Source organism: Penicillium psychrosexuale, assembly GCF_028828465.1.
Source record: "Penicillium psychrosexuale strain IBT 29551 chromosome Unknown utg000004l, whole genome shotgun sequence".
NCBI classification, from domain to species: Eukaryota; Fungi; Ascomycota; class Eurotiomycetes; order Eurotiales; family Aspergillaceae; genus Penicillium; species Penicillium psychrosexuale.
This window is the reverse complement of record NW_026643189.1, coordinates 7,220,083-7,243,455: the sequence shown is the minus strand read 5'-3', so window position 1 is coordinate 7,243,455 and position 23,373 is coordinate 7,220,083. Positions and strand designations below refer to the sequence as shown.

Genomic DNA, 23,373 nt, shown 5'->3' with positions numbered 1-23,373 from the left:
CAGGCCTGCCGGCAGTTTCCTTTCTGTTCTTGCCCCTTCAATTCAATTCAATTCTAATCATCTTTCATCTTTGTTCGATACGCTGTTTCTTTGCTTGCAATAACCAGATTTTCCAGCTCTATGCTGCTGCCGTGATTTCTGAATCGGTCCCATTGTTCCTGCTGCTCGGATTCTCTCGAAAGGTTTTCGAAGAGCTTAGCCAATACATGAACACTTTCAAACACCCATATCCATCTTCAAATTTCCTTATCTATTGAATGTGAGTTGTTGCTCATTCTTAAACATTACAATAGATGGGAATATTGAGAATAATGAGAATATCTAGAAAGGAAGTTCATCAATGAGAGGGCTTTTGATTTTTCTGTCTTTTCCAAGTCCAATGTTCTACGACTAGATTACTGAAATATATCATGTTGGGACTCAATAGCGTGTTCCTAGATATCAAATATACTTTCACTTATTCTTCCTTATAACTCATACAAAGTGCTGGAAACATCCAATATGCGGCCTTATACCATACAAAGTTATCTGTGAATGTAGTTTATGAAATAACAAACGACCATGTAACTAGTTAGTTAGTTAGTTATAGTCACTTGGCTTGAGTTTGGTCCTATGCGATATGTTAGGAAGCACGTGATCTTCCCGATCAGTATGAAATGGGTTTCCCGAGGAGAGCGGGGATCAACCAGTGAATCATAAATTGTTAGAGCTACCGGGGTTTCTTTAACCACCCCTGCTCATTTGAGGACTTTAGGCACGGGCTTAATTTGTTCATGCGAGGGCTTTGCACCTCTATTCGCTCGCAATTTTGCACAAGGCGATTTTCGACTTGTTCGCCCACCATGACTCGAACATATGAGGTATGCCACTCCGGGCTTTGCGACAAGGAATAATTCTGTCAAAGTATAGCATATGCTGATTTTGGAATACATAGGCTGCGATTGCATCCCTCAACTCATTGCAGACTAACTATGCGATTGTGGCGGCGTTCAAGAAATCTACAACGAGGCAACATATCAACGAGCAATCCCTCCCGGAGACAGTGGAGTGGTTGCGGCGCATTGGATACAAGGTGCGCTGATGGCAGGGGTCTTGTTCCCTCATTATTGGAGCTAATGCGAGATATTTACGTTCTCTAGCCTTCCGATCTCAATCGGCTGAACGCAATTCATGTCGCCGGCACGAAAGGCAAGGGCTCGACCTCCGCATTCATCTCTACCATCCTCTCTCAATATAGCCGAAAAGATGCGGATCAACCTGGATCCAATCTTAAGATCGGTCTCTACACTTCCCCGCACCTTCGGTTCGCACGTGAGCGCATAAAGATCAACAATGCCCCATTGTCCGAAGAGCAGTTTGCGCGCTATTTCTTCGAAGTATGGGATCGCCTTGAGCACTCTGCTAAATTGCTGGGCCAGGATCCCACCGGGCCTGGGACGAAACCACAATATTTCCGATACTTGACCGTGATGGCATTCCATACCTACTTGAGCGAGGGCGTGGACGCCGCGGTGATCGAATGTGGAATCGGTGGTCAATATGACTGTACCAACGTGATCCCACAGCCCAAGGTGACAGCGATTAGCAGTCTTGGAATTGATCACGTTGATTTGCTTGGACATACGATTGAGGAAATCGCGTGGCACAAGGCTGGCATTTTCAAGCGAGGCGTAAATGGATTCGCGGCACCACAACCTCTGGCTGCGGAACAAGTTTTGGCTAAACGCGCCGAGGAGGCTGGAGCTCAACTGGAAATCGTGGCTTGTCATCCAGAGCTTCGTCCCGAAAGTAGCAAGATCACCCTTGGGTTGGCTGGAGACTTCCAGTATACCAATGCCTCAGTGGCAGTGGCAGTTGCCGCGGACTTCTTGCGCCAGGTTGACATTGATGTTCCGGACAATATCAAGACAGAACCACTACCGGCGAAGTTCAAGACCGGGCTCGAGGAAACTCGCCTAGGTGGCAGGTGTGAAACCCGATTTGAGAAGAATGTCTCCTGGTATATCGATGGCGGACACACTCTGGAGAGCATCCGGCTGGCTGGCCAGTGGTTTGCGTCGCGTATCCAGGCCGACTCATCGTCCGAGGACGTAGCCGCCAGAAAGACACGGATTTTGATTTTCAATCAACAGACTCGTAACAGCACAGCTCTTGCTCGTGCTCTCCACGAGACCCTTGCGTCCGCCCTTGGAAATGATAGCCCATTCTCTCATGCCCTATTCTGCACGAACATTACCTACAAGCAGGCGGGCTTCCGACCCGACTTGGTTAGTATGAACACTAACGCTGATGACCTCGAACTCCTTCGAGTCCAAAAATCGCTTGCGGTGGAGTGGAATGCTATTGACCCTCATGCGCAAACACATGTTTTTGGTACAATTGAGGAGGCTGTTGATTTTGCGCGGGAAGTTGCGGGCCAGGAACGCAAGGTCCTGCAGAAGGATGAAGCTCCGGTCATGACTTTTGTCACCGGTAGCATCCATTTAGTCGGAGGATTCCTTGATGTGGTCGAGACCAAGCCACCCACCGATGCATGATTCCCAGATGATTGGTAGCCTGGAGCTCCAGAGATTCTTGCATTCATTGTATCAACCACATGAGATATGCTTTTGGCTTAGTATAGGACGGACATAGATGTGTTTCTACTTGGATTTCAACAATTCCTCGATTTTAAGTATATTTTCATTTACAATCATTTAAATGATACCATATTCGAAAGTTGTACGTGCTTGGGATCTACATGGGCTTTGCATATGTGGATGCCGAGGTTCCTGATGTAGGCCATTAAACGTTTATTCGTTGAGCAGGGGTCTTCACTGTTCACAGTGGAGCACTAGTACTCCCTACAAAGGTGCAACGTATCCATAAATAATAGCTAACAATTATTTTCACTATAAATAATAGCGCGAAGCAAGTTATGTAGAGTTCGTCTTAAACTTGATCACAGTATTATTAAGTCAGATTGCCCGCACGACCCCCCACCAGAGATCCGCGGCGTTTGAAACGTGGGGCCCAACCCAATTCCTTCTTCCACAACACCCCAGCACATCATGTCCGACTCTAGCGATAAGAAGGGCAAGGCTCCCAAGCGCAATGAGAATGAGTCTGGCGCTCCATCAGACTCAGGTAATGGTAAGGCTCCTTGTCCAGCCTCCCACACTAGACCCTAGTGCAGCTGTTGACATTCAAATTCTAGAAGCAGGGAAGAAGCTCCCTGCGAAGTTCGCTTCCCTACTCCTCGAACAAAACCCGGCCTTGAAGAGCGAGCTAGCTGCGATGGACAAGGACCAAGCTGCGGCCCTACTGCACAACATGGACCTCTCGCAGATGCTGACTGGATTGGCGGTGGGAGGTAAGAACCAGAAGGATATGGCCTCGTACAAGTTTTGGCAGACACAACCAGTGCCTGCCTTTGAGGACGCTGGAAAAAAGGAGATTGTTCAAGGACCTATCAAGATCATCGACCCAGAGAAGGTTTCTAAGACCCCCGATGCGCTCGTTGAGGGATTTGAGTGGTGTACTCTTGACCTGACAAATGCGGAAGAACTGAAAGAGCTCTACGAGCTTCTCAACAAGCATTACGTCGAGGATGATAACGCCATGTTCCGTTTCAACTACTCGGAATCCTTCCTCCATTGGTACGATTGAGTCTTGAATATGTGTACCTATCTCAGAATGTTAATGCTAAATATATAGGGCCCTGATGTCTCCTGGATGGAAGAAGGAATGGCATGTTGGTGTACGCGCCACCAAGTCGCGCAAGCTGGTTGCATCCATTTGCGGTGTCCCGACTGAACTCCGCGTCCGCGGCGAGCGCCTCAAGGTGACGGAGATCAACTTCCTGTGTATCCACAAGAAGCTCCGCTCCAAGCGCTTGACTCCCGTTTTGATCAAGGAGATTACCCGCCGTTGCTACCTCAGGGGCATCTACCAGGCCATCTACACTGGAGGTATAATCCTGCCCACACCCGTCAGCTCCTGCCGCTACTACCACCGTTCTCTGGATTGGTTGAAGCTCTACGATGTTGGCTTCTCGCCTCTGCCTCATGGCTCGACCAAGGCCCGCCAGGTCACTAAGAATCATCTGCCTAGCCAGACGTCGACACCCGGTCTGCGGCCCATGGAGTCCAAGGACATTGATGCCGTCTTTGATTTGCTGGAGCGATACATGCGGCGCTTTGACCTGAACCAGGCCTTTACACGGGAAGAAATTGACCACTGGCTTGTGCACAAGAAGCAGCCAGGGAAAGACCAGGTTGTCTGGTCATACGTTGCCGAAGACCCGGAAACCCACAAGATCACTGACTTTGTCTCTTTCTACAATCTCGAGTCTACTGTGATCGACAACCTCAACCATGATTCCGTCCATGCCGCATACCTGTACTACTATGCGACCGAGAGCGCGTTCTCTAACGACAAGCAGGCTTTCAAGGAGCGCTTGCAGCTCTTGATGAACGATGCCCTAATTTGCGCAAAGCAGGTATGTTCCAATGTGCTATATCTCATTCTACATGCTAATCTCGTCCTTCTTATTTTATTTGTTTAGGCCCATTTCGACGTCTTCAATGCTCTCACCTCGCACGACAACCCCCTCTTCCTCGAGGCGCTCAAGTTCGGTGCTGGCGATGGCCAGCTCCACTTTTACCTTTATAACTATCGTGCTGCACCTATCGATGGTGGAATTAACTCGAAAAACTTGCCCGATGAGTCGAAGATGGGAGGTGTCGGAATCGTCATGCTGTAGGCTTGACGCTTTGGCTAGTAAATCTAACGTCGGATACCCCGGAAACGAATTGCTTTTCCATGTACCGTGCTAGCGATCAAAAGAATATGAAAATCAAACGAACATTTTATATACAAAGGTTTTCTGGCCAGACTTGTGGCTGGCCCTAGCGAATTTAGTGTTGACCCTGACAGAGTACTTGAGGTATTACACGACTTTCCCCGTTTGTATACTTTTAGGAAGAAGCTATCGGAGGAGGCAAAATCTGTTTAGTACTAAGAGACTCAATCTAACGCGAGGTCTCTGAGAGGAGGGAGGCTGAGAGGGTTGACTAGTTGGTGATGCTCTGGTTACTGGAGATAAGATATGGAAGCTAATCACGTGATATTACTGCTGGTCATGTGGTCTGAGGCGCTGTCATTACGTAATTATCGCTGATCATTTGAAGCCTCAGGCAGACATACCATGCCTTAGGCAACCGCCTGACGTCGTCTCATGGAATTCGGCTCCCCATGTTGACTTACTACTGTTTGTCGATGCTGTGGTTTTTTCATTCCGAACCATTTCATTTAGCAAGTCTTCCTTTCCTTCGAACTCCTTGCTCGATATCGGCTCTTGAGCACTGCGACGGAACGCTGCCGTAGCTAGCAGTGGGGTCGTCCCCGCATCAACCATCAACGATGGGTGCAGCCCAGTCGAATGAGCATGGCGCATCATCTCCAGGTGAGTTCTATTTGCTACATCTATGGTTGGGTTTATGAGACACATGAATGTTCTACTCTTTCGATCGACCGTAATTGTCAATAAAGGCCTCAATTTTGGATATTTCTCCGTCTTGTCAACAACAGTTGTCTCTGACCACATGCATAAACAGAAGAGTTGAGCTACATGCTTGCTGAGCGCTTCGCCACAAAATGCTTTACGCCATTAGAGCTCACGCATTTCAAAGACAACTTCTTCTCTCGGGCCTTAGAGCAGGGAGGCCTGCGGCACTGGAATGAGAAAGTCCTTTCAGACTTCTTGGGCATCCCAGACGGTATCTTTACCTCTTCACAGGAACAGCCGTTAGATGCAGGGCCGGTGATCTTTCGCATGGTCTCTTATCTGGGAGCCTTTCCATTCCAAAACACGCTCGCGCCCAGTGTATTGACCTTTGAGGCCATGGTTAAGGTCGTTGTGCTTTTGACAGACCGCTACGGGAAAGCGCTGAAGCGAGGGCACAAAGATCGAATCAAGTTACTCTTTGGAAGCTTGGCTGATGTGGGGAGGAAGACTCCCGCCGAGGCTAATGGAGAATGTACGACCGAGGATTCCGAAGCTTCGGCTGGGAATTCCCATGCGCTGGGGTTCTCTATAGATAAACCAGCCAATGATGATTACGATGAAGATGAGGATGATGATCTCGCACTTGCAGCACTGGACTCTCTCGATGCGATTGAAGTATTCAAACACGATCACCGTGTTGACAAGACCGTTTATGAGACCCGGATTTCTATCGATACGTTCCGCCGCTTGGTTATGCTACTCCTTGTCATTGCACCACTGAAGCCATTGGATTCTTTGAAGATATATACATCTGGACTGGATGTTCGGCGTATGGAGTCGGTTAAGAACGAGGCAGACAGTATTATTGCGGCCTTTTCACCGGAAGAGAGTGATGGGGGGATATCTTACAAGTCTTTTGCCCGGACGATATCACTGTCTCTTCCATATCTGTTCGACCCGCTGACTGCCCTTTTCGAGCACCTGCTTTTCAGCAAAAATCTGAACCTATCTCAACGCCGCCATAAAGGTCTAGCTACGGAGACCGAACCCGAGGAGAGCGAGGAGAACGAAGAACCTCCCACACAACCTGCTGCACTTACACTTCCGGGAAGTTTCGAATCGGCCATATTAAATCCGACAGTTAATTCGCATCTTTCGTTCTTCCTCCCATCTATCTCACCCAATATCAATATCCTCCGCGGTGGCGTCAAACTACATCCCGTCTTCTCTACAAGCGCCCACGGGTCTTCCTTAACATATTTCTCCCACCACGTCCTCACCTGGCAATCTGCCACTCTCCTCATCCTGCAAGGGGCTCTAGTAGATTCAAGCAGTGAAGAGTTGATAACACTAGGGGCCTACATTCCCCAAACGTGGAAAACTTCGTCATCGACCTCAGGCTCATCTTCAAAAACATCCGACCTCCTCCCCTGTCTCTTTCAACTATCCCCAAAGCACCTCCTCCTCCCGGGAAACCCCTCCCCATCCGCAAAGAAGCCCAACGCCCCAATCGCCTACTTCTCACCCAACACCGGAATCGCAATCGGCTGCCAAATCCCCACCCCGTCCCGCACGCACCAAACCTACCCGACCCCGCATGGAGCAGGCAGCCTCATCATCGACGCGAACATCGAAACAGCCGAGTTCCACGCCGCACCCATTGGACACGACGGCGCCTTCTTATCCGCTAGTAATACATCGCCCGAAGACCCGGCCACAAAGATCAAGCTTGATCTGTATACCCTGGAGATTTGGGGCATCGTTCCAGACCCAGAGGCGTCATCATCCGCAGAGACGAACTTGGGTCCTGTGGAGATGCAGCGTGCAAAGTGGGAATTCGAGGCACGGGAGGCTGAGCGTCGTCGTAATATCAATATCAAGGCTGGAGCTGGGGATTCGGCGGCCGAGAGTGCGAGGTGGCTTTTGGAGGCGGCTGGTATTATTGGAGATGAGTCTAGATATTCTGGTGGGAGGGGTTAGGGTGGTGGGTTGTGCCGAGCAAGCACGCCTGTTCGAATGTCCTACGTGGTATAACTTCTGCGACTTGGTGTCCTTGGTGTTGAGATTTGAGCGAGATTATCGGAATCCTATATTAAATACCTGCCCTACCAGCCTGAATATTTCCTACTCAAATCTCACCGCATTTTCAGCAGAATCTTGCTATACCATCCAGTCGCTGTCTTCTAAACATGTGTAGTTCGGGGCATCGTATTACTTTCGCAAAACGTGGGTCTGAGAGATGACAAGCAGTACATCTCTAAGCGCAAGAACTTGAACATTCCATCGTTGTACATTTAAGAAACTGTCACACGTAAAACCTTACATAACCTTGGGAAGTACAAGCATCAATCGAGAGCCACCTTCGGTTCAGAGTTTCACATAAATCCGATCTGTTTCGTAGGGACCCTTGGACTAACCTAATATCATGCTTTCAATGGCGGTAACCCGCTTGGCGCATCATAGAAATCTTTCAGATCTTCTTCATCCTCCTCGAATTCGAAGCCAGAATTCTCCCCCTCGGTTTCGTCGCCAGCGAGCTGAACACGGGAAAGACGACTGCGGGTTCCGGAACCGATATTGCCCGAAGAAGCAGGTGTTCCGTCCCTTTGGAACGATTCTGAGGCCACCTCCCGAGGTAGGCGCATAGCTAGGTACCCATCCGGCGCACGTTCGGCGCGATCCATGATATCATTCATATATTTGCGCACCTCGTCGGCTGGCTTGACGACTCGCGCTAGAGGCTCGAGGATTTTGGCATTAGGGGCATGGATGCGGAACGTTACTGGTTGCCAGTATTCCTTAAAATTTGCCTCATTGGCAGGAGTCCCTGCGAGCCCGGGGGTTAGGAGGCCTGTTTGATCGGTGGGTTCCTGCTTTTGTGGTGTTCCCGTTGTGGGTGTGCATGGCTGGCTGGGCGCTGGGCTATCGGTTGGTAGTTTGTCCTTGTCGATTTTGACTTTCGGTTCACTCTTCTTAGCTTTCGATGCCCCTTTGCCTTTGCTTTTGGAGTTGGCAGCTTCTGTGGCGGTTTCGAGAGGGAAGGTTGTATTTGGAGGAACCTTCCGGACTACCAAAAACGAGGCGATGACCGTGTTTTCGGCTGGGAGCCATTCCAGAATGGTATACTCAGGGAAAAGATAGCGGTCACCCGAACCGGCATGACCTGAAGTACTACTTCCGTATGGAGTCAAGGGAGAAGTGAATTCAAACACGACAGACTTGTAGTTTATCGGTGGAGATCCAAGTGGGGATACGTAAGAGATTGAAGGCGGGCGGGTGAATGGAACAGGCGTAGCAAATTGGGGTGGTCGAGACTGAAGTGGAGGTTGTGACCCATAAGAAGGTTGCTGGTGGGGGGCATATGGTGGTCCGGGTCGTGCTCCTGGCTGCTGAGCGCTGGCTGGTGGTGTCGGGTTTACCACGGGAGTCTGCTGCTGCGTAGTAGAAGTAGCGGCTGGGGTGCTTACAGCACCAGGAGTCGCTGATGGGGTCGGAACCACTGGGCGCGCTGCTTCGGACGGCGCAGACTGGGAGGTGCTGTGTTCTGTGGCTGATTGCTCTTCCTTGGCAGCGGTCGACCCGGTGGCACTCTGGGGAGGCTTAGGAGCCTGGCTTGGTGGAGCTTGCGCAGGGGTCGGAGGCTGCGTCTCCGTCTTCAGAGGTGGCTGCTTCGGACCTTTGGATGGGGTCTGAGATGTTTGTGGGGATTTCTCTAGCGATACTGACTTCGTCCCACCATGTTGTTGTTTCTGGGTCTGGGTCTGGGGTTGTGGAGTAGGGGTTGACTGTTGCGTAATGGGTTGTCCTGCTGAAGATTGCTGCCGGTGTTCTTGCTGCTCTCTTGATTTGATGATTGCATTGAGTTCGTCGATATGTGCTTGGAAAGCCCGGAGTTGCTCCTGGGATGCTTGGCTTGACGCAACAACACGCATCAAGGCCTTGAGTTCAGGGTCAGCAGCTGCCCTTGTGGCTAGCATTTGGATCACAGGATCCGGACTGGGCTTGGCTGGCTGGCTCTTTTGCCCTTGTGGCGGCTTTTGTCCTCCTTGAGGAGAGGGTGCGTTCGGGCCACGAGCTTGTTGGGGCGAAGGGTGGCTGCCTGTATACCCAGGGCGACCTGGAGGAGCGGGAGAATATTGCGCAGGTCGTTGTTGATTGGATGACGTGGGATACGGTCGGTATTGTTGGAAGTTATTAGGGTGGCCGTAGTGAACCATCGGTCGTTGCGGGGGTGCGTATTGCAAGGCCGGCGGCGCACTGGGATCTTTGACAATGTAAATCGTAGCATCAAAGAAATGGGGACCGATGGTGACATCGCAGGGCCCGATTTTTGCCATAGTGTCCTTTGACGGGTTGTTCTTCTCGATCTGCTCGCGCTTCGTCTTCTTTGGCTTTGTGTAGTATCGAACAAGAATGCCATCGCTCAGCCACTTTTTCTTCGATCGTTCGAGTGAAGCGAGGAGAACCGCACTGTTGAGATAGGACAGAGAATAATGTCAGTCATGCAACACCAATGGGGGCCGCGATCGCAAACCTTTCGGCGATTGATTGATACTCATTGTCCGACAAGGATAGTGCCTGTCGCGTGCGGACAATAGGCAAAGGATCTCCATCCTTAACCTTTGTTGGTAAAGGAGCGTCAACTAGTTCGGGGGATGGGGCGCGAGGAGTTGGCGCCTTTTTCTTGTGAGACTGCGGCGTGGCTTCGGAGACACGTCTTTTGGCTGCAGATTCGCGGCGGTCACGCGCAGGGAGCTTGCGCTTTTCGGCCATGGAGAATTCAATGATATAATCTCGATACCCACGATGGAAGTATAACAAACATTCTATAACGGAAGTTTGGATGGAGAGAGGGTGGAAGGGAGAAACGAGAGACGCGCCGCTTATCGCCGCCTCTGCCAAGATTGTCCGCTCACCTCCGTTGGTGGCTGCCAACAGAGATCAATCAACTCAACCCCAAAACGCATAATGGTTGAGCTTAAGCCTATTTTTAGGAAGGCTTACTGGTCCCTTGCAGCAGGTGGCCTGCTATATGTGCTGTGTATCCTCTCCTTGACCTTCCCAGAGGTTCAACGTTCGTATGTATCTAGTTCCCCCCGGGCCTACCCCCAGAGTGAGCTAATACAGATAACACAGTGTTCTTTATGCCAACAAGATCAATCCCAGCTTGTGGCAGGATGTCAACCAAGTTGAACAGTTTGGATTTTTAAGTATGGCATCCCTAGGAGAACAACGGAAGTATGTTTGCTAACCGATCCCCAAAGGAACCCAAGTCCAACCGTTTCATTTGGTGACGCCCGACAATGAAACCATTTACGGCTGGCATTTGATGCCCTTGCATCTTTGCCTGGAGTACGAAAAGGAATTAATGGAGAATCCCTCTACGGGCCCAGCGGAGGACTACACGAAGACAGTTGCCTACAAGCTTCTCGCCAATGACCCCAATGCACGAGTTGTGGTAAGCTGTAAGTGATAGACAACCTAGATTCCGACTGCACAAAGCTGACAGGCAAGTCCACGGAAATGCGGCGCACTTGGGTTCCGCTCAACGCCCTGCCACTTACAACTCGATGCTAAGCCTATCTACCCCATCAAACCCAGTCCACGTCTTTGCAATTGACTATCGCGGCTTTGGTGTTAGCACTGGAAATCCCACTGAGGAAGGCCTTATCACGGATGGTGTGTCCCTCATTAACTTCCTTACCGCAGGGCCATTAGAGGTTCCCACCTCCCGCATCGTCATCGTGGGCCAAAGTCTTGGAACTGCAGTAACAACTGCAGTGGCAGAGCGTTTTGCATTCGGATCATCTGACCCAGCAGCTATCCAACCGGCTATCAAGAACGCCGATCCATTTGCTGGCGTGGTCCTATTGGCATCTTTCAGCAGCCTAGCCAATCTCATCGAGTCCTACAGCTTCAAAGGCCTCACCCCGCCTATGCTCTCTCCTATTATGGGATATCCTCGATCTCAACAGTGGCTGTTGAGCCACATTGTGGACCACTGGGACACGGCTGGGAGACTGGCGCGTCTCACCGGCGTTAATACTACTTCCTTGAACGCTGTAGATATGGGCTACACCGATAAAAGCCTTGATCTCACGATAGTTCATGCTTTTGATGATGCTGAAATTCCCTGGTATGAAGGACGCCGCGTTTGGGAGGCCGCCACGGGCGGACATGTCAAGGGTGCTCCTGGTGCTATGACGTATCTCAAATCTGAGGATGGCAACCCTAGCGAGGTCAAGATCTGGAAGAATGAGATCAGCAATGAAGATGGTAGTGAGGTTGTCAAGACAGTCAGATGGGAACGGATTCGATACGGTGGTATGTTGAAGCAACACCCTCTAGCTATAAATTCGACAGACTGACCATAATTTCTTAGGTCACAATCGCGTTGCATCAGGCTCAGTGGCTGGTATCGCTGTTATGAGGGCTTTTGAGCAGTAATGGGCCGACATATTGATAATCCCTATAAAAGCCTTGGGAAATACATAAACTCACTGATCCTAGCCAGCGTAAGGGTCACGGATGGACAGCGCAACAATCTCAAGAAACGATAAACCACATGTCTTTCATTAATTACAATGTAAATTTCATTAAAGATCACCGCCTAAGGCCCTAGTATACCGCAAGGCAGATGTCGTTACCGAGCTATTCCTTATGCCACGAGAAACGCCATTTATTAGTATCTATCCGAGGTATTTAGACAATATTTGATCAATCTCGAACCATCCACGAGATTTGATTCAGTTCTTCAATGTCGGGGTCCCATCAACTACCACAGTGTCCGTTTCCTCGTCACTACTTTCCTGGGGTGACACCAAGGCTTGTTTCCTTTGCTCCCTATGATAATATGTCAGCTTAATATCCATCAATATTTCAGGACGGGATTTTACCTTCGCCATATGTAAACAGAAGTTACGAAACCAGCCCACAGCAGGAAGAAAAAGACAAATGATACTGGCCATCCCTTTCGCCATCTAGGCGCACCGTCGGGGCCGGCGGTTGGGTATGCCAGCAAAGGAACCCAGATATTGAATGAATAGCCAAATGTCATCATGGAGCCCTGTAATGCAAGAAAGATGCTGGTCAGTATGATTTATTTTGTCCGCTGGATAAAGGAATTGCCGTACCATTATGAGAGCACGCTCCTCCGCATCATCCCTCACTATCACATTGATGGTGGAATATAGAATTGGACTCAAGCATCCAGCCGCTCCGAAGACATACCAGGCAACGAATCTTTGAAGAGGCTTGTTAGTAACACGGACTCGATCTGAGGATTGGTTAACGAGGTATCTTACTTCAGGCCTGTAGGGATGTTCCAAACTATCATGCATAATGTTGAGAATAGACAGCATGCCGATGCAATGGTGTAAATGATCCATTCCGGATAAATCGCAGCTAATGTTGTTCCTAGCCATGAGGCCACGATGTTAATCGCGTAAGTAACAGTCGGCAGCTGGTTGATTTGAGTCACTGAGTATCCCTCTTGTTTGAGCCATAGGCTCATATAGCTGCTTGGATAGGAGCAGATGATCATGCATCTAAAACCAACGTTAGTAAATTGACTATAGCAGTGAATCCTTTCCAAACTTACGCGTAGCAAGTGATAAAGACCCAAATGTGCCATCTCTTAAAGGTTCTCTTAAAGACGTCGAGACTCATTTTGCCAGGCTGGCGAATCTTGGCTCTCTTAGTTCTCTCCTTGGCCAATTCAATATCACGGTCCGTCAGATAGAATGGCTTAGGCGAGCCCGGAATACCGGGAAAGATAAGGAATCCGAGCAAGGCCACGGGGATGGTAAATATGCCGTCAATTACGAACAGCCACCTCCACCCTGGCATACCCCCAACACCAGAGAGGTTGGTATAAGCCGCTGCCTGAAGGTATCCACTAACCATAGTACCGAGCGGGTTGCAGATGAACCATGTTCCGGCTCGTTTGAACAGTTCGGGACCTGTGTACCATGAGCCTTTTTTATGGTTAGTATACCAGATGACTATATATATTGGTCGAACTTACCGAGAATGAAATGCGTTCCAGCAAAGACAGGTGCTTCTAGCATTCCAACCAAGAAACGAAGGGCATAGAGCTGGTGTACGTTCGTGACACGGCTTTGGGCAAATGTGCAAATACCCCAGAGGACTTCGAGTGTAGGTAACAACCAGCGAGCCCTATGTGATGAGTCAGTCGCTTGGTATGAGTGGGAAAGAATTTTAATTCCTGATACTCACAACTTTGGGCGTGACATGAGCAGTAGTCCAGGAATCTGGAATAGCACATACGAACAAAAGTAGCAGACATTGAAGTAGTTGAGCTCATTGCCGTACAGACCGAAGTCCTCTTTCAAACCACTAACATATGCATTGCTAATGTTTGTCTGGTCTGCGATATATTGGTATCGAGTCAAAGGGCATTGAATGTGGAAATAGGCTTACCCAGATACTTGACAAAGACTGAGTTCGTTAGTGGCGTCTCTCGGGTGCACCATTTGGACTTGTGTACTTACAGCAGAGACAAGCAAATATCAGAATGGACAAGTCCAACTTGAATAATAATCTGGCAACGTCAGTATAGATCGACTGAGATACTCTCCCAAACCTTGATCTGCTTACTTTCTCTCCTCGGCAGGATATGAAGATGGGTACCAATTAAATACTTCCTTGAAAAGTCCCAGAGGGGACAATCTCCCGGCCTTGGGTTTCAGGTCAGACATGAAAGGCTCGGCAGACGTCCGATGCTGTTCCTAAAGGCGCAAAAGACAAAGCACATTAAATTATAGACCACCGCCATTACTTATAGGATCTCTTGATATAGCATCTCGGCATATAAAAACCAGCTAGCCGTAGAGATGTTAACCAATTTCCCCACTCGCTGTCACCATCGCTCGTTCGGGAAATTTTAATCGTCAAAACAGACTATCCACGAGGCTAAAGGACGTCTGGAACTGAAGCTAACACATTTGCCGTTCACTTTGATGCGCCGGCGGAGACGACATGTTTCTGCATGATGGCGTGCGCGAATCCCGGTCTACCACACGAAATCCGGAAATTGGCCGTTATCTCAGGCCTCATCGGACGAATTTATTGCGTGCTCTTATGAAATCCCTCCGGTATCTGATGCGGGGGTATATCATCGGAATGGTGTGCGAATCGACTTATATACGACGTGTGTTTCCTAAGGTGTTGATGTGGAAACGAGCTACTTGAAGTCGCTGCATATACTTGTTCGCCTCTCGGAAACTCATAGACTGCCCAAAATGCCGGGCAAATACATTGAAAAATATGATCAGGTCCCTGTGACCAAGGAAGACCGTGGGTAATGCTGATTTCTTGGTGCTTTCGTCTTGCTGACTGCTCGGGGATCAGTTGACTGGGCTGAACTTATCACACTGGATCTTAACCAGTATGACCAACCTGGAGGAAAGGAAGATCTTGTCAAGCAGCTCGATCACGCTGTTAGAAATGTTGGTGAGTCGACGCTTCTTTGTGCTCCGTGCTGAGGCCGGGGATATGAATTCGAGTAGGCTCAATCCTTGGTTTAGTGCTAATCAGACTTGAAACAGGATTCTTCTACGTTAAGAACTTTAACATCAGCCAAGAAGAGATCGACAACCAGTTCGCTTTAGGGCGGGAATTCTATGCCCTGCCACTTGAAGAGAAACTCAAGTTCCACAGCGCCAGTGATCTTGAAAGAGGTGAATATAACTCTTACCGTCCTGCAGGGCACCGAATGTAAGAAACAGATCGCCCTCAGAGACATATTGGAGAAACGCTAACACATAACTCAGCCTAGGAAATGGCATCAAGGATAATGTCCAGGTATACAATATTCCAAAGTTCGACGGTTACCACGAGCGTCCCCAGCCCTCTGTCATTGCCGAAAACATTAAGGAGATTGAAGCTTTCAGTCGGGTAATTTTCCTTTTATCATCGTTGTCTATTCCTTTAACTGACCCGAACTAAAGAAATGCCACACCGAAGTTGTTGAGAAGCTTCTCCGCCTCTTCGCAATCCTGCTCGAGCTGCCAGACGAAGACCAACTAGTCCGCGACCACCAATACGACGTCAAGGGCGAGGACCATCTGCGCTATATGCATTATGCAGCCCGCAGCGCTGAGGATAACAAGAAGGTCGGTGAGCTCTACAGTCCCGGCCACACAGACTTGGGAACAGTTACTCTTCTGTTCCGACAACCGGTAGCTGCACTTCAGATCCTGAACTCAGAGGGTCAATGGAAGTGGGTCAAGCCCCAGGACGGGACCATTACTATCAACACATGCGACGCCCTCACTGCGCTCACGGGTGGCTTGATTAAGTCGAGTATTCACCGGGTCCACGCACCCCCTGCTGACCAGGCTCATATTGATCGATTGGGTGTGTTGTATTTTGCTCGGTAAGTTCCTTTGGCTATGCGGCACCGGAGTCTTCAGGGTCTAATGAATATAGCCCCAACAACCACGTTATCCTTGACCCAATTCAGAACAGCCCCCTCCTCCAGAGACTTGGCTTGACTACCAACGCGTTCACCGAACTTGGACAGCACCTGACGACTGAGCAGTGGGTTAAAGTTCGACAGACACAGCAGCAGCGAAAGAATCGGGATGTCAAGATTTCTAGTGAGGGGAAATACACCTATAAGCCGAAGGATCTCGAGATCATTCCTGGCCTTCAGGCGGCGATCTACAACTAGTCGGGTCGGTGTATGATGTGCATCTTGCGTTAAATGATTGAATTTCCCGGTATGAAAATAGCAAAGAGCAACTGCAGTTCAAAGTCAAGTGATAAAGAACCTCGGTCCGACTTGGAAGTAGACAAATAGTGTAGTATCCAAAAATAGAGCAGAGTACGCCGAATCTCCTTTGCCGATGAACGCGTCTGCAGAAGTGGATTCCAGTGACGTCGTTTTCTAGGAACGATCAGCAACATCTTTCGGGGGGAAAAGTCCAGCGAAACAAGGTCAATCACTCAATCACTCAATTACCCAAAAGAGATTCCTGCTGTAGAATCCTGGTCAATATCCCTACTCGCTATTGTTGTACCCTGCCCACTCCGATACTAGACCCGAACAGATCCCGATATCAGCCCTACGTCAGACTCAGCCCTACGCCTTATCATTACCATTTTTGCTTCTAATTCCACTTCGTCATTCTCCGCGCCCATGTCATTCCCAGAATCCAAAAAATACTCCCAATCCAAGGGAGCAAAATGCTTCACCATGAGCCCAAACCCCTCCAGCGACTCATTGTACCTGGATTCCAATGTTGCACTCGGACAACGGAGGCAATCCGAGGTCGAGATGGAGGCAAATGACGCCGCTTTCCATAAAGCCGAAGGACAGGAAGGACAGGAAGGTGTTTTTGCGGGCATGAAACATCAACTCGACTCGATGGCTCCTGGTGGCTCCATGTCGGAGTTTGGAAATTCCGTTAGCTCCGCCGCCCACGAGAAGATTATCGCCGCGAAGGATACTCTAATGGACGAAGCGTATCCTGCTGCGCAGGGAGCCTTACGTACCGTTCAAGGTCACATTCGCGCCATGTCAGGTGGATCAAACGAAGCTCAGGAGATGGTACCTGAAGGTATATTCATGCATGAGTTTCCTGGCAGCACGTATGACTTGATTGCTGATGACTGTGTTATGTTTTAGAACCTTCCCAGGAGGAACGCGAATGCGTTGATAAAATGAGCAACGAACAGGTTTGCGATTTCCTACGAGAGAGACATATGAGCAATAAGCACACACAGCGAACAAAGTAGATAGATCATACATTTTTGGCGTTTTGGGATTTTATTCTCCACTGACTGGGGATCTGAATCATTTATGTCTTTTGCCGCTTGTTGAATATTCCGAATGTCACCGATCGCATTTCTTCTCTAGGGGGGACAGGATCCTCGCTGATTACTTCACATGTATAATAAGGATGTCGCAGAGACTGAAACCATTTGAGTGGCAATGCATGAGATTCCATCAAAATTGAAAACTACTCAGGCTATAGAGAGCTGCCCTGAATCCTCTGTCGAGTGCGCGCGATCCTAACCTAGGAAGTCAACCAGAAACACTCGATCTCACCCTGAGGACTCGTACACTCGAACTACGGCAACCTGAAAGTCCCCAAATTAAAGGATTGATTGGTATTTGCGGTAAGAAGGGCCTTGATGTCCAGGTTGTCCATCTACGGGCCAAATTAGCTTGGTGCGGTCGCATTTCCACGAAGTTAACTAGTTCCACTTTGAAGTAATATGGTAATAGATTTACAGCAGACAATATCCTTTTCACAATTTGCAAAGACGGGTTCATTCTAGAGTCATGTAGATACATACAGTGCAATGTCGAGGCATAGTGGAACCTCGGTGGAATTTAAGGTATGCAGCTAACCAAATACGACTGGAGGTACCAAGGGACTGGGACTATAAAACAACCTTGAGATTGAAGGATATAAGATATGATCCTGAATTTCTTTGTCCTTGGGCAAACTCGAAATTTTAATGTCCATTTGGTTCGCATTCTTTCTTTATTGTCGGTTTCTGGCTATGCTACTTAAGTAGGTAGAAAGTACATGAATATATCAGACCGGTTAGAATTCAACAATCCATGAACCTAAACAGCAACCTATAAATAGGTTAATAAAAGAATTCCTCCAGTGGACCCTCTGTAGATTGCATCAAGATGCGTTCACAATGAAGTAAATGTCAATGTTTGGGTCAAGTGTGCCACCGCCGCCACTTTGTATAAGAGAGGACCATCACCGTTCGACTTCACAATAATCAACTTGAGCCCTCTTCTTCTCAAACTCTGTCATACACAATGCGCCCCCGATCCGGAAGTATGAATCGGTCCAGCGATGCCGAATCCGATCAAAAACACAACCAAGAGTCCGTCAATCACACAGACCACTCGGTGGTTACCAACCGTGGTGCACCGGCACGTCGCTCTCGCCGTGAGCGATCTGAGTATCGATCGTGGGATAGGGCTAGCGATAGACCGACCACGGGAACAACGGGGTCGAAGAATAGATCCGTCTCGAGACATTGATACTTCGTGCGATATCGTCTGATTTATGGGCTGGATTTGGGTAACTGCTATTTCTTGGATAGCTTGTGCGCAGTCATGCTCATCTAGATCTGAATTACTGTACGGCCTGTATGGTCATACCTTACGATGTATATAAAATGTACCTACTCTGGAAGGTTTCTTTGTCAACTACTCAATCTCAACTCTCATTCGCCGTGCATTTCGAGGTATATCCTATGAACAACTATGAGCTTCCAAGATACTGGTAGAGATATTATTTGACTTTATTCTTATTAAAAGGAAGATACGCTTTATATTTCTTCTATAATCCCAAGGAGGTAATTAGGGCTCCTAAACTAGGGCTAGTGCCCCTCCATGGGCGATAGCCTCCCGCCGCCAACCTCAAAAAGCAACAACCCCGGACCTAACAAAAGTCGCCAAGCAACCCCAAAATGGCGCCAATCCCCATAACGATCGTGACGGGCTTCCTCGGCTCAGGCAAAACAACAATCCTCCTCAATCTAATCCCGCAACTTCCAAAGACCTACAAGCTAGCCCTCCTCAAAAACGAATTCGGCGACGTAGCCGTGGACTCCCAACTAGCCTCAACGCAATCCATCAGCGGCGTGCGCGAAATGCTCAATGGCTGTATCTGCTGCAACCTCGTTGGCCAGGTCAGCGACGCACTGGACCAGCTCCGCACGGAAGTGAAACCCGACCGCATCGTGATCGAGACCAGCGGCAGCGCGTTCCCCGCAACGCTTGCGATGGAGGTGAACAGGCTTGCGCGCGAGCATGGCGGACATTACGTTCTCGATGGTGTGATTAGTGTTATCGATGTCGAGAACTGGGAGGGATATGAGGATACCTCGTACACGGCAAAGATCCAGGCCAAGTATACCGATTTGATTGTTTTTAATAAGTGGGAGGATATGCCTGAGCGGTTTGATGTTTGTCTGGACCGAGTGGGTGATTTGGAGATTGAGACACCTTGGGTTAAGTCGGATAAGGGTCGGGTTGATATGGAAGTGATGCTGGGTATTGATGGGGCTTTGTTTAAGGAGGAGGAGGCTGGCAATGGACATGAGAGTAAGCATCAACATGATCATCAGTCCGAGGTGGAGGTTCTGTCTGTGGTTTTGAAATCCGATGTCGAGGGGAAGACGGTGGATGTTGCTGCTCTCGAGCGGTTTCTCTCTTTGACGCCTCGCGAGGAGGTGTATCGCATCAAGGGGATTGTTCGCTGCTCGAATCAGGATCTTCCGGTGGAGACATCGGATGATTTGAATGCGAGACAGACGCTCGAGTCGCCTGGGATGCAGTATTATATTCTCAATTGGGCGTTTGGACGTTGGACCTGCACTCCTTCCGCTGTGGTTGTCGAGTCTGCAGACCCGGCTGTCATTGCCCGCATTACATTGATCCTTGCTCGATACGAGTCGGCTAAGTGGAAGAAGAAGCTCGAAGCTGGTGGGCTGATTCAGGCAGGCGAGGAAGAGGGTGTGGAGTTGAGTGTGGAGCGTTTGGTCTAGATTTTTGATGAGGCCAGCTCCTGTTCATAGATGCCGTGATGTTGGTACGGACTAGTTTCTCGTGATACCTTGTAAATGTGATGATAGAGAACATGATACACCTGTAAATGAATATCAAGACTTTTCATATCTCATGTTCGAAAGCATTAACGATAACAATATAGCAAAACGTCCAACAGAAGAGATACCAAAAGATACCTAGTCAATGGACGTTGATGCAAACACGACAAGCTCTATTCTAATTTAGAATCTAATGGCGAAAAATACGATCGTATATGCAGGGAGAACGCACGATAGATACTATATTAGACGGCCTCCTCTGGGTAGAGGTCACCAAACAAAAAGCGATTCCAACAAAAAGACAATTGTAAACGATTGTGAAGCAAAACAGTATTCAGACTAGTAGTTGAGCAAAGCAGAAGCACCAGGCTCACTAGAAATATAGATCACCTCGTGGTTGTCCGAGAAGCCGTTGAAACGGGTAGCGCTGCACTTGGTGTAGGCTCCCATCTCCTCAAAATAGAGCCAGTCGCCGGTGTCCAGCAGGCCAGGCAAGGCAATGCTTTCACTTATAACATCGATGCCATCGCAGGTAGGGCCCCAGATAGAATAAGTGATGTCCTCCGAAGTCGCAGAGTTCGGGGAAGCAGGCTGGGAGCCGTCCGAGGCACAGGTGAGAATCTGAGCGACGGGATGCTGGTGATCGAAGATGATGTTCGAAAAGTTGCCATAGACGCCGTCGTTCAGATACAACATGAAAGCATCGCGCGAGGGATCATCGGGATGCGGAATGTCACGCCGCGCAATGACATTGGCGGCCAGAGTGTAGGCAGTGGCGACGTAGTAGCGACCGGGCTCGGCAATCACACGGATGTTCGGCGGGAAATAAGTGTCCACGGCTTCGCCCAGAATGCCCGCGAACTTCTCAAATGTGTCCTGGCAGAAGCCGCCGCCAACATCCAGAGTGTGGAGCTCGTGGCCGATCTCTTCCGCATGATCAAAGACTGTGCGCGCATCCTGCACGGCCTCGAGGAAAGCCCGGGGATCCTCGGCGCCAGATCCGACGTGGAAACTGACACCGACGACCTTGAGGTCCAATTTATAAGCCAGTTCGAGCAACGGACGAGCCTGGTCCATGGAAGCACCGAACTTCATGCTCAGCCGGCACAGGCTGGTCGAGTCATCGGTCAAGATGCGGAGGTAGAGTTCCGCCTCAGGGAAGGTGGCCTTGATCTTGTACAACTCATCGGCATTGTCAAAGGTCATCTGCTTAACGCCGACCTCGGCAGCATAGCGCAGGTAAGACTTGGTCTTGCAAGGCTGCGCATAGATAATGCGGCTGGGATCAATGCCCGTCTGAAGGGCCATATCGATCTCAGACTTGGAGGCACAGTCGAAACCGTTTCCAAGCTGGGCCATGAGCCGGAGGACTTCTGGGTCCGGGTTACACTTGACAGCTGTTCAGTGTTCATTAGCAGGGGTCCATGGTGGGCGGTCGAATAAAGAGTGAGGCCTACCATAGAAGGGCTTGACACGGCCCAAATTCATCTTCCAGCGCATATGCTGGCGGTAGACTTCACCCATATCCGCAACGTAAAAAGGATCCTCCTCACCAGGACCACATTGGTCCAAATCCACCTCCGCCGCACGCTTCCTCAACATATCCAGAACAAGCTCCTTGGCAGTCAACGATGATTGCAACAAATTGTTGTCCCCGCCATGACTGCTGACAAGACCGAGATGGTCCAGACTATTGGTATAGTCTTTTCTGAAGGTGCATACTTCAGCAGTCGATACACACGCAGTCGGTGCCATAACCATGCCGCTGCGACTCAGCACAATTTGAATAGAAAATAGAGAGATGGTAGAAAGTTTTTAATCGGCAGGCGACTGCGCGTTAGGGAGGACGAAAAGTGTCACAACCGTAGTTGACTGGACCAAGCCTCCTAGACCCTTCCCCCTGAAGAGGAAGAACCTTGAAAGAAGTCCTATGCGGCAGCTCAGAGAACGGGGGGATAATCTCCGGGGACGTCAACGGGACGAAAAAAGGCGCACCGGACGAGAGTTCAGAAAAGACCAGGAGGTGGAATGTTGTTAAGAGTGTCGCGGAGACGTTGGGTGGAGACAATTTGGCTAAGAACCAGAAGATAGGCTACTGGAGCCGTGGTGACCGAATCGCCTTTGGGGATTCCAAAGGCAGGGTCTGAAAAGAGGACCTAAAGAACCGAATAAATCTAAGGGCAGAGAGGTGGTTAGCAAGCCTGGTATAGTCCAGCTGCTATGAGAACTATAAGAGGGGGGGAAAGTATGAGTGAGAGGAAGGGGGGGGGGAAATCGAGGGTTTTTGATTTTGAGAAATTTTTCTTGGGGGGGGCAGTGAGCGAGCTTAGGGCACACGAGGAAATAAAACGCGGCACGGAGTCACACACGGGCATCCCAATCAAGTTAACCTGGAAATAAAAAGACTCACCTTGTAAAATGAGGAGCTGTAGGACCCAAATAGAAAAAGGGAGAGTTGAAAGAAGAAGCCCTGAAAAGATGACGAAGCCCTTCGTCTACCTTGGGGAAAAAAAGAGCGGTGCTGACTCAGCCGGAAAAAGGGTTTCTTCAGCTCCCCAGGGCTTTCGACCGACAGCTGGTCGAATGTTAGAATGGGACCGCTAGTTTTTAGCGCCTCTTGGCCCAGAGGAACATGTATTAATCCGAATTCCGAGAGCTCGGCGAATGTCAGACATCAGCGAATGTCGGGATTCTTTTAGGGGTTATAATACCCTAGTACAGAAGAAGATAGGATTTAGTGGTAAAGATAATACTGTAAATAATGATCACGGGGTCTTTATGAACGTCTATTATAAGCTATGAAGACATCCTAGTATAAAGAGAGATCTCGACATTCGCTAAGACCCCTCTGAGCAGATAGATGGTCGAAACGCGGATTAACACGGATTAATATATTTTCCTTCACGCTAAATTAGCGGTCCCATTCTAACATTCGATCAGCTGTAAGCCCCAGGGCTTTTCCAGGGCTTTTCAGCTTTCCTCACGAGCTTCCCCTCTATTACTCTTTCGGACAAGCCTGCGCGATTAATTTGGGCCTTGCTTAGGCATCCATTATTACCATCTCGCCGGCTCTGCGATAGGTCTTTCTCTTCCTAGGTGCGACTGCATGACGCAGGAGCTAAATCCCATGTTCTCGGAATTGCTGGATTCAATGGCAGCGGTGTGTGTGTGTGTATCTGTGATTTGCCCTCCGAGCAGACCTCGGGAGTAGATCCCAGGTACTTTCGTACATTCAGGTACATACGTGGCAGTACTGTTGGTACTGTCCTACCGGG

The 23,373-nt window shown here is 49.3% G+C and overlaps 11 protein-coding genes across 11 annotated transcripts; 8 read left to right on the top strand and 3 right to left on the bottom strand.

The window, feature by feature from the left end:
* Window positions 1-842: 842 nt before the first annotated feature.
* N7518_008598 (tetrahydrofolate synthase) lies at window positions 843-2,537 on the top strand (the record flags this gene model as incomplete). Its single annotated transcript, XM_057189525.1, has 3 exons — window positions 843-860; window positions 935-1,072; window positions 1,140-2,537. 3 exons carry the CDS (start codon window positions 843-845, stop codon window positions 2,535-2,537), a joined length of 1,554 nt encoding a protein of 517 aa, XP_057041228.1.
* A 513-nt stretch (window positions 2,538-3,050) lies between these two features.
* N7518_008597 (glycylpeptide N-tetradecanoyltransferase swoF) lies at window positions 3,051-4,744 on the top strand (the record flags this gene model as incomplete). The annotated part of the gene is made up of 4 exons (XM_057189524.1): window positions 3,051-3,132; window positions 3,197-3,638; window positions 3,697-4,480; window positions 4,547-4,744. The coding sequence occupies 4 exons, from the start codon at window positions 3,051-3,053 to the stop codon at window positions 4,742-4,744; spliced, it is 1,506 nt and encodes a 501-aa protein (XP_057041227.1).
* A 659-nt stretch (window positions 4,745-5,403) lies between these two features.
* N7518_008596 (TLD domain-containing protein) lies at window positions 5,404-7,468 on the top strand (the record flags this gene model as incomplete). The annotated part of the gene is made up of 2 exons (XM_057189523.1): window positions 5,404-5,446; window positions 5,598-7,468. The coding sequence occupies 2 exons, from the start codon at window positions 5,404-5,406 to the stop codon at window positions 7,466-7,468; spliced, it is 1,914 nt and encodes a 637-aa protein (XP_057041226.1).
* Window positions 7,469-7,911: 443 nt separating this feature from the next.
* On the bottom strand, window positions 7,912-10,261 carry N7518_008595 (uncharacterized protein; the record flags this gene model as incomplete). Its single annotated transcript, XM_057189522.1, has 2 exons — window positions 7,912-9,958; window positions 10,023-10,261. The coding sequence occupies 2 exons, from the start codon at window positions 10,259-10,261 to the stop codon at window positions 7,912-7,914; spliced, it is 2,286 nt and encodes a 761-aa protein (XP_057041225.1).
* Window positions 10,262-10,456: 195 nt separating this feature from the next.
* On the top strand, window positions 10,457-11,935 carry N7518_008594 (alpha/beta hydrolase; the record flags this gene model as incomplete). The annotated part of the gene is made up of 5 exons (XM_057189521.1): window positions 10,457-10,566; window positions 10,625-10,698; window positions 10,753-10,953; window positions 11,003-11,812; window positions 11,871-11,935. 5 exons carry the CDS (start codon window positions 10,457-10,459, stop codon window positions 11,933-11,935), a joined length of 1,260 nt encoding a protein of 419 aa, XP_057041224.1.
* Window positions 11,936-12,788: 853 nt separating this feature from the next.
* On the bottom strand, window positions 12,789-14,208 carry N7518_008593 (uncharacterized protein; the record flags this gene model as incomplete). Its single annotated transcript, XM_057189520.1, has 7 exons — window positions 12,789-13,035; window positions 13,089-13,464; window positions 13,515-13,666; window positions 13,727-13,877; window positions 13,931-13,948; window positions 14,002-14,051; window positions 14,108-14,208. 7 exons carry the CDS (start codon window positions 14,206-14,208, stop codon window positions 12,789-12,791), a joined length of 1,095 nt encoding a protein of 364 aa, XP_057041223.1.
* A 543-nt stretch (window positions 14,209-14,751) lies between these two features.
* Window positions 14,752-16,184, top strand: N7518_008592 (uncharacterized protein; the record flags this gene model as incomplete). Its single annotated transcript, XM_057189519.1, has 6 exons — window positions 14,752-14,806; window positions 14,861-14,962; window positions 15,058-15,226; window positions 15,283-15,406; window positions 15,460-15,887; window positions 15,941-16,184. The coding sequence occupies 6 exons, from the start codon at window positions 14,752-14,754 to the stop codon at window positions 16,182-16,184; spliced, it is 1,122 nt and encodes a 373-aa protein (XP_057041222.1).
* A 468-nt stretch (window positions 16,185-16,652) lies between these two features.
* Window positions 16,653-17,251, top strand: N7518_008591 (uncharacterized protein; the record flags this gene model as incomplete). Its single annotated transcript, XM_057189518.1, has 2 exons — window positions 16,653-17,073; window positions 17,142-17,251. 2 exons carry the CDS (start codon window positions 16,653-16,655, stop codon window positions 17,249-17,251), a joined length of 531 nt encoding a protein of 176 aa, XP_057041221.1.
* Window positions 17,252-18,299: 1,048 nt separating this feature from the next.
* Window positions 18,300-18,527, top strand: N7518_008590 (uncharacterized protein; the record flags this gene model as incomplete). Its single annotated transcript, XM_057189517.1, has 1 exon — window positions 18,300-18,527. One exon carries the CDS (start codon window positions 18,300-18,302, stop codon window positions 18,525-18,527), a length of 228 nt encoding a protein of 75 aa, XP_057041220.1.
* A 431-nt stretch (window positions 18,528-18,958) lies between these two features.
* Window positions 18,959-20,038, top strand: N7518_008589 (uncharacterized protein; the record flags this gene model as incomplete). Its single annotated transcript, XM_057189516.1, has 1 exon — window positions 18,959-20,038. The coding sequence occupies one exon, from the start codon at window positions 18,959-18,961 to the stop codon at window positions 20,036-20,038; it is 1,080 nt and encodes a 359-aa protein (XP_057041219.1).
* A 399-nt stretch (window positions 20,039-20,437) lies between these two features.
* Window positions 20,438-21,859, bottom strand: N7518_008588 (type III PLP-dependent enzyme; the record flags this gene model as incomplete). Its single annotated transcript, XM_057189515.1, has 2 exons — window positions 20,438-21,495; window positions 21,556-21,859. 2 exons carry the CDS (start codon window positions 21,857-21,859, stop codon window positions 20,438-20,440), a joined length of 1,362 nt encoding a protein of 453 aa, XP_057041218.1.
* Between the last annotated feature and the right edge of the window lie 1,514 nt (window positions 21,860-23,373).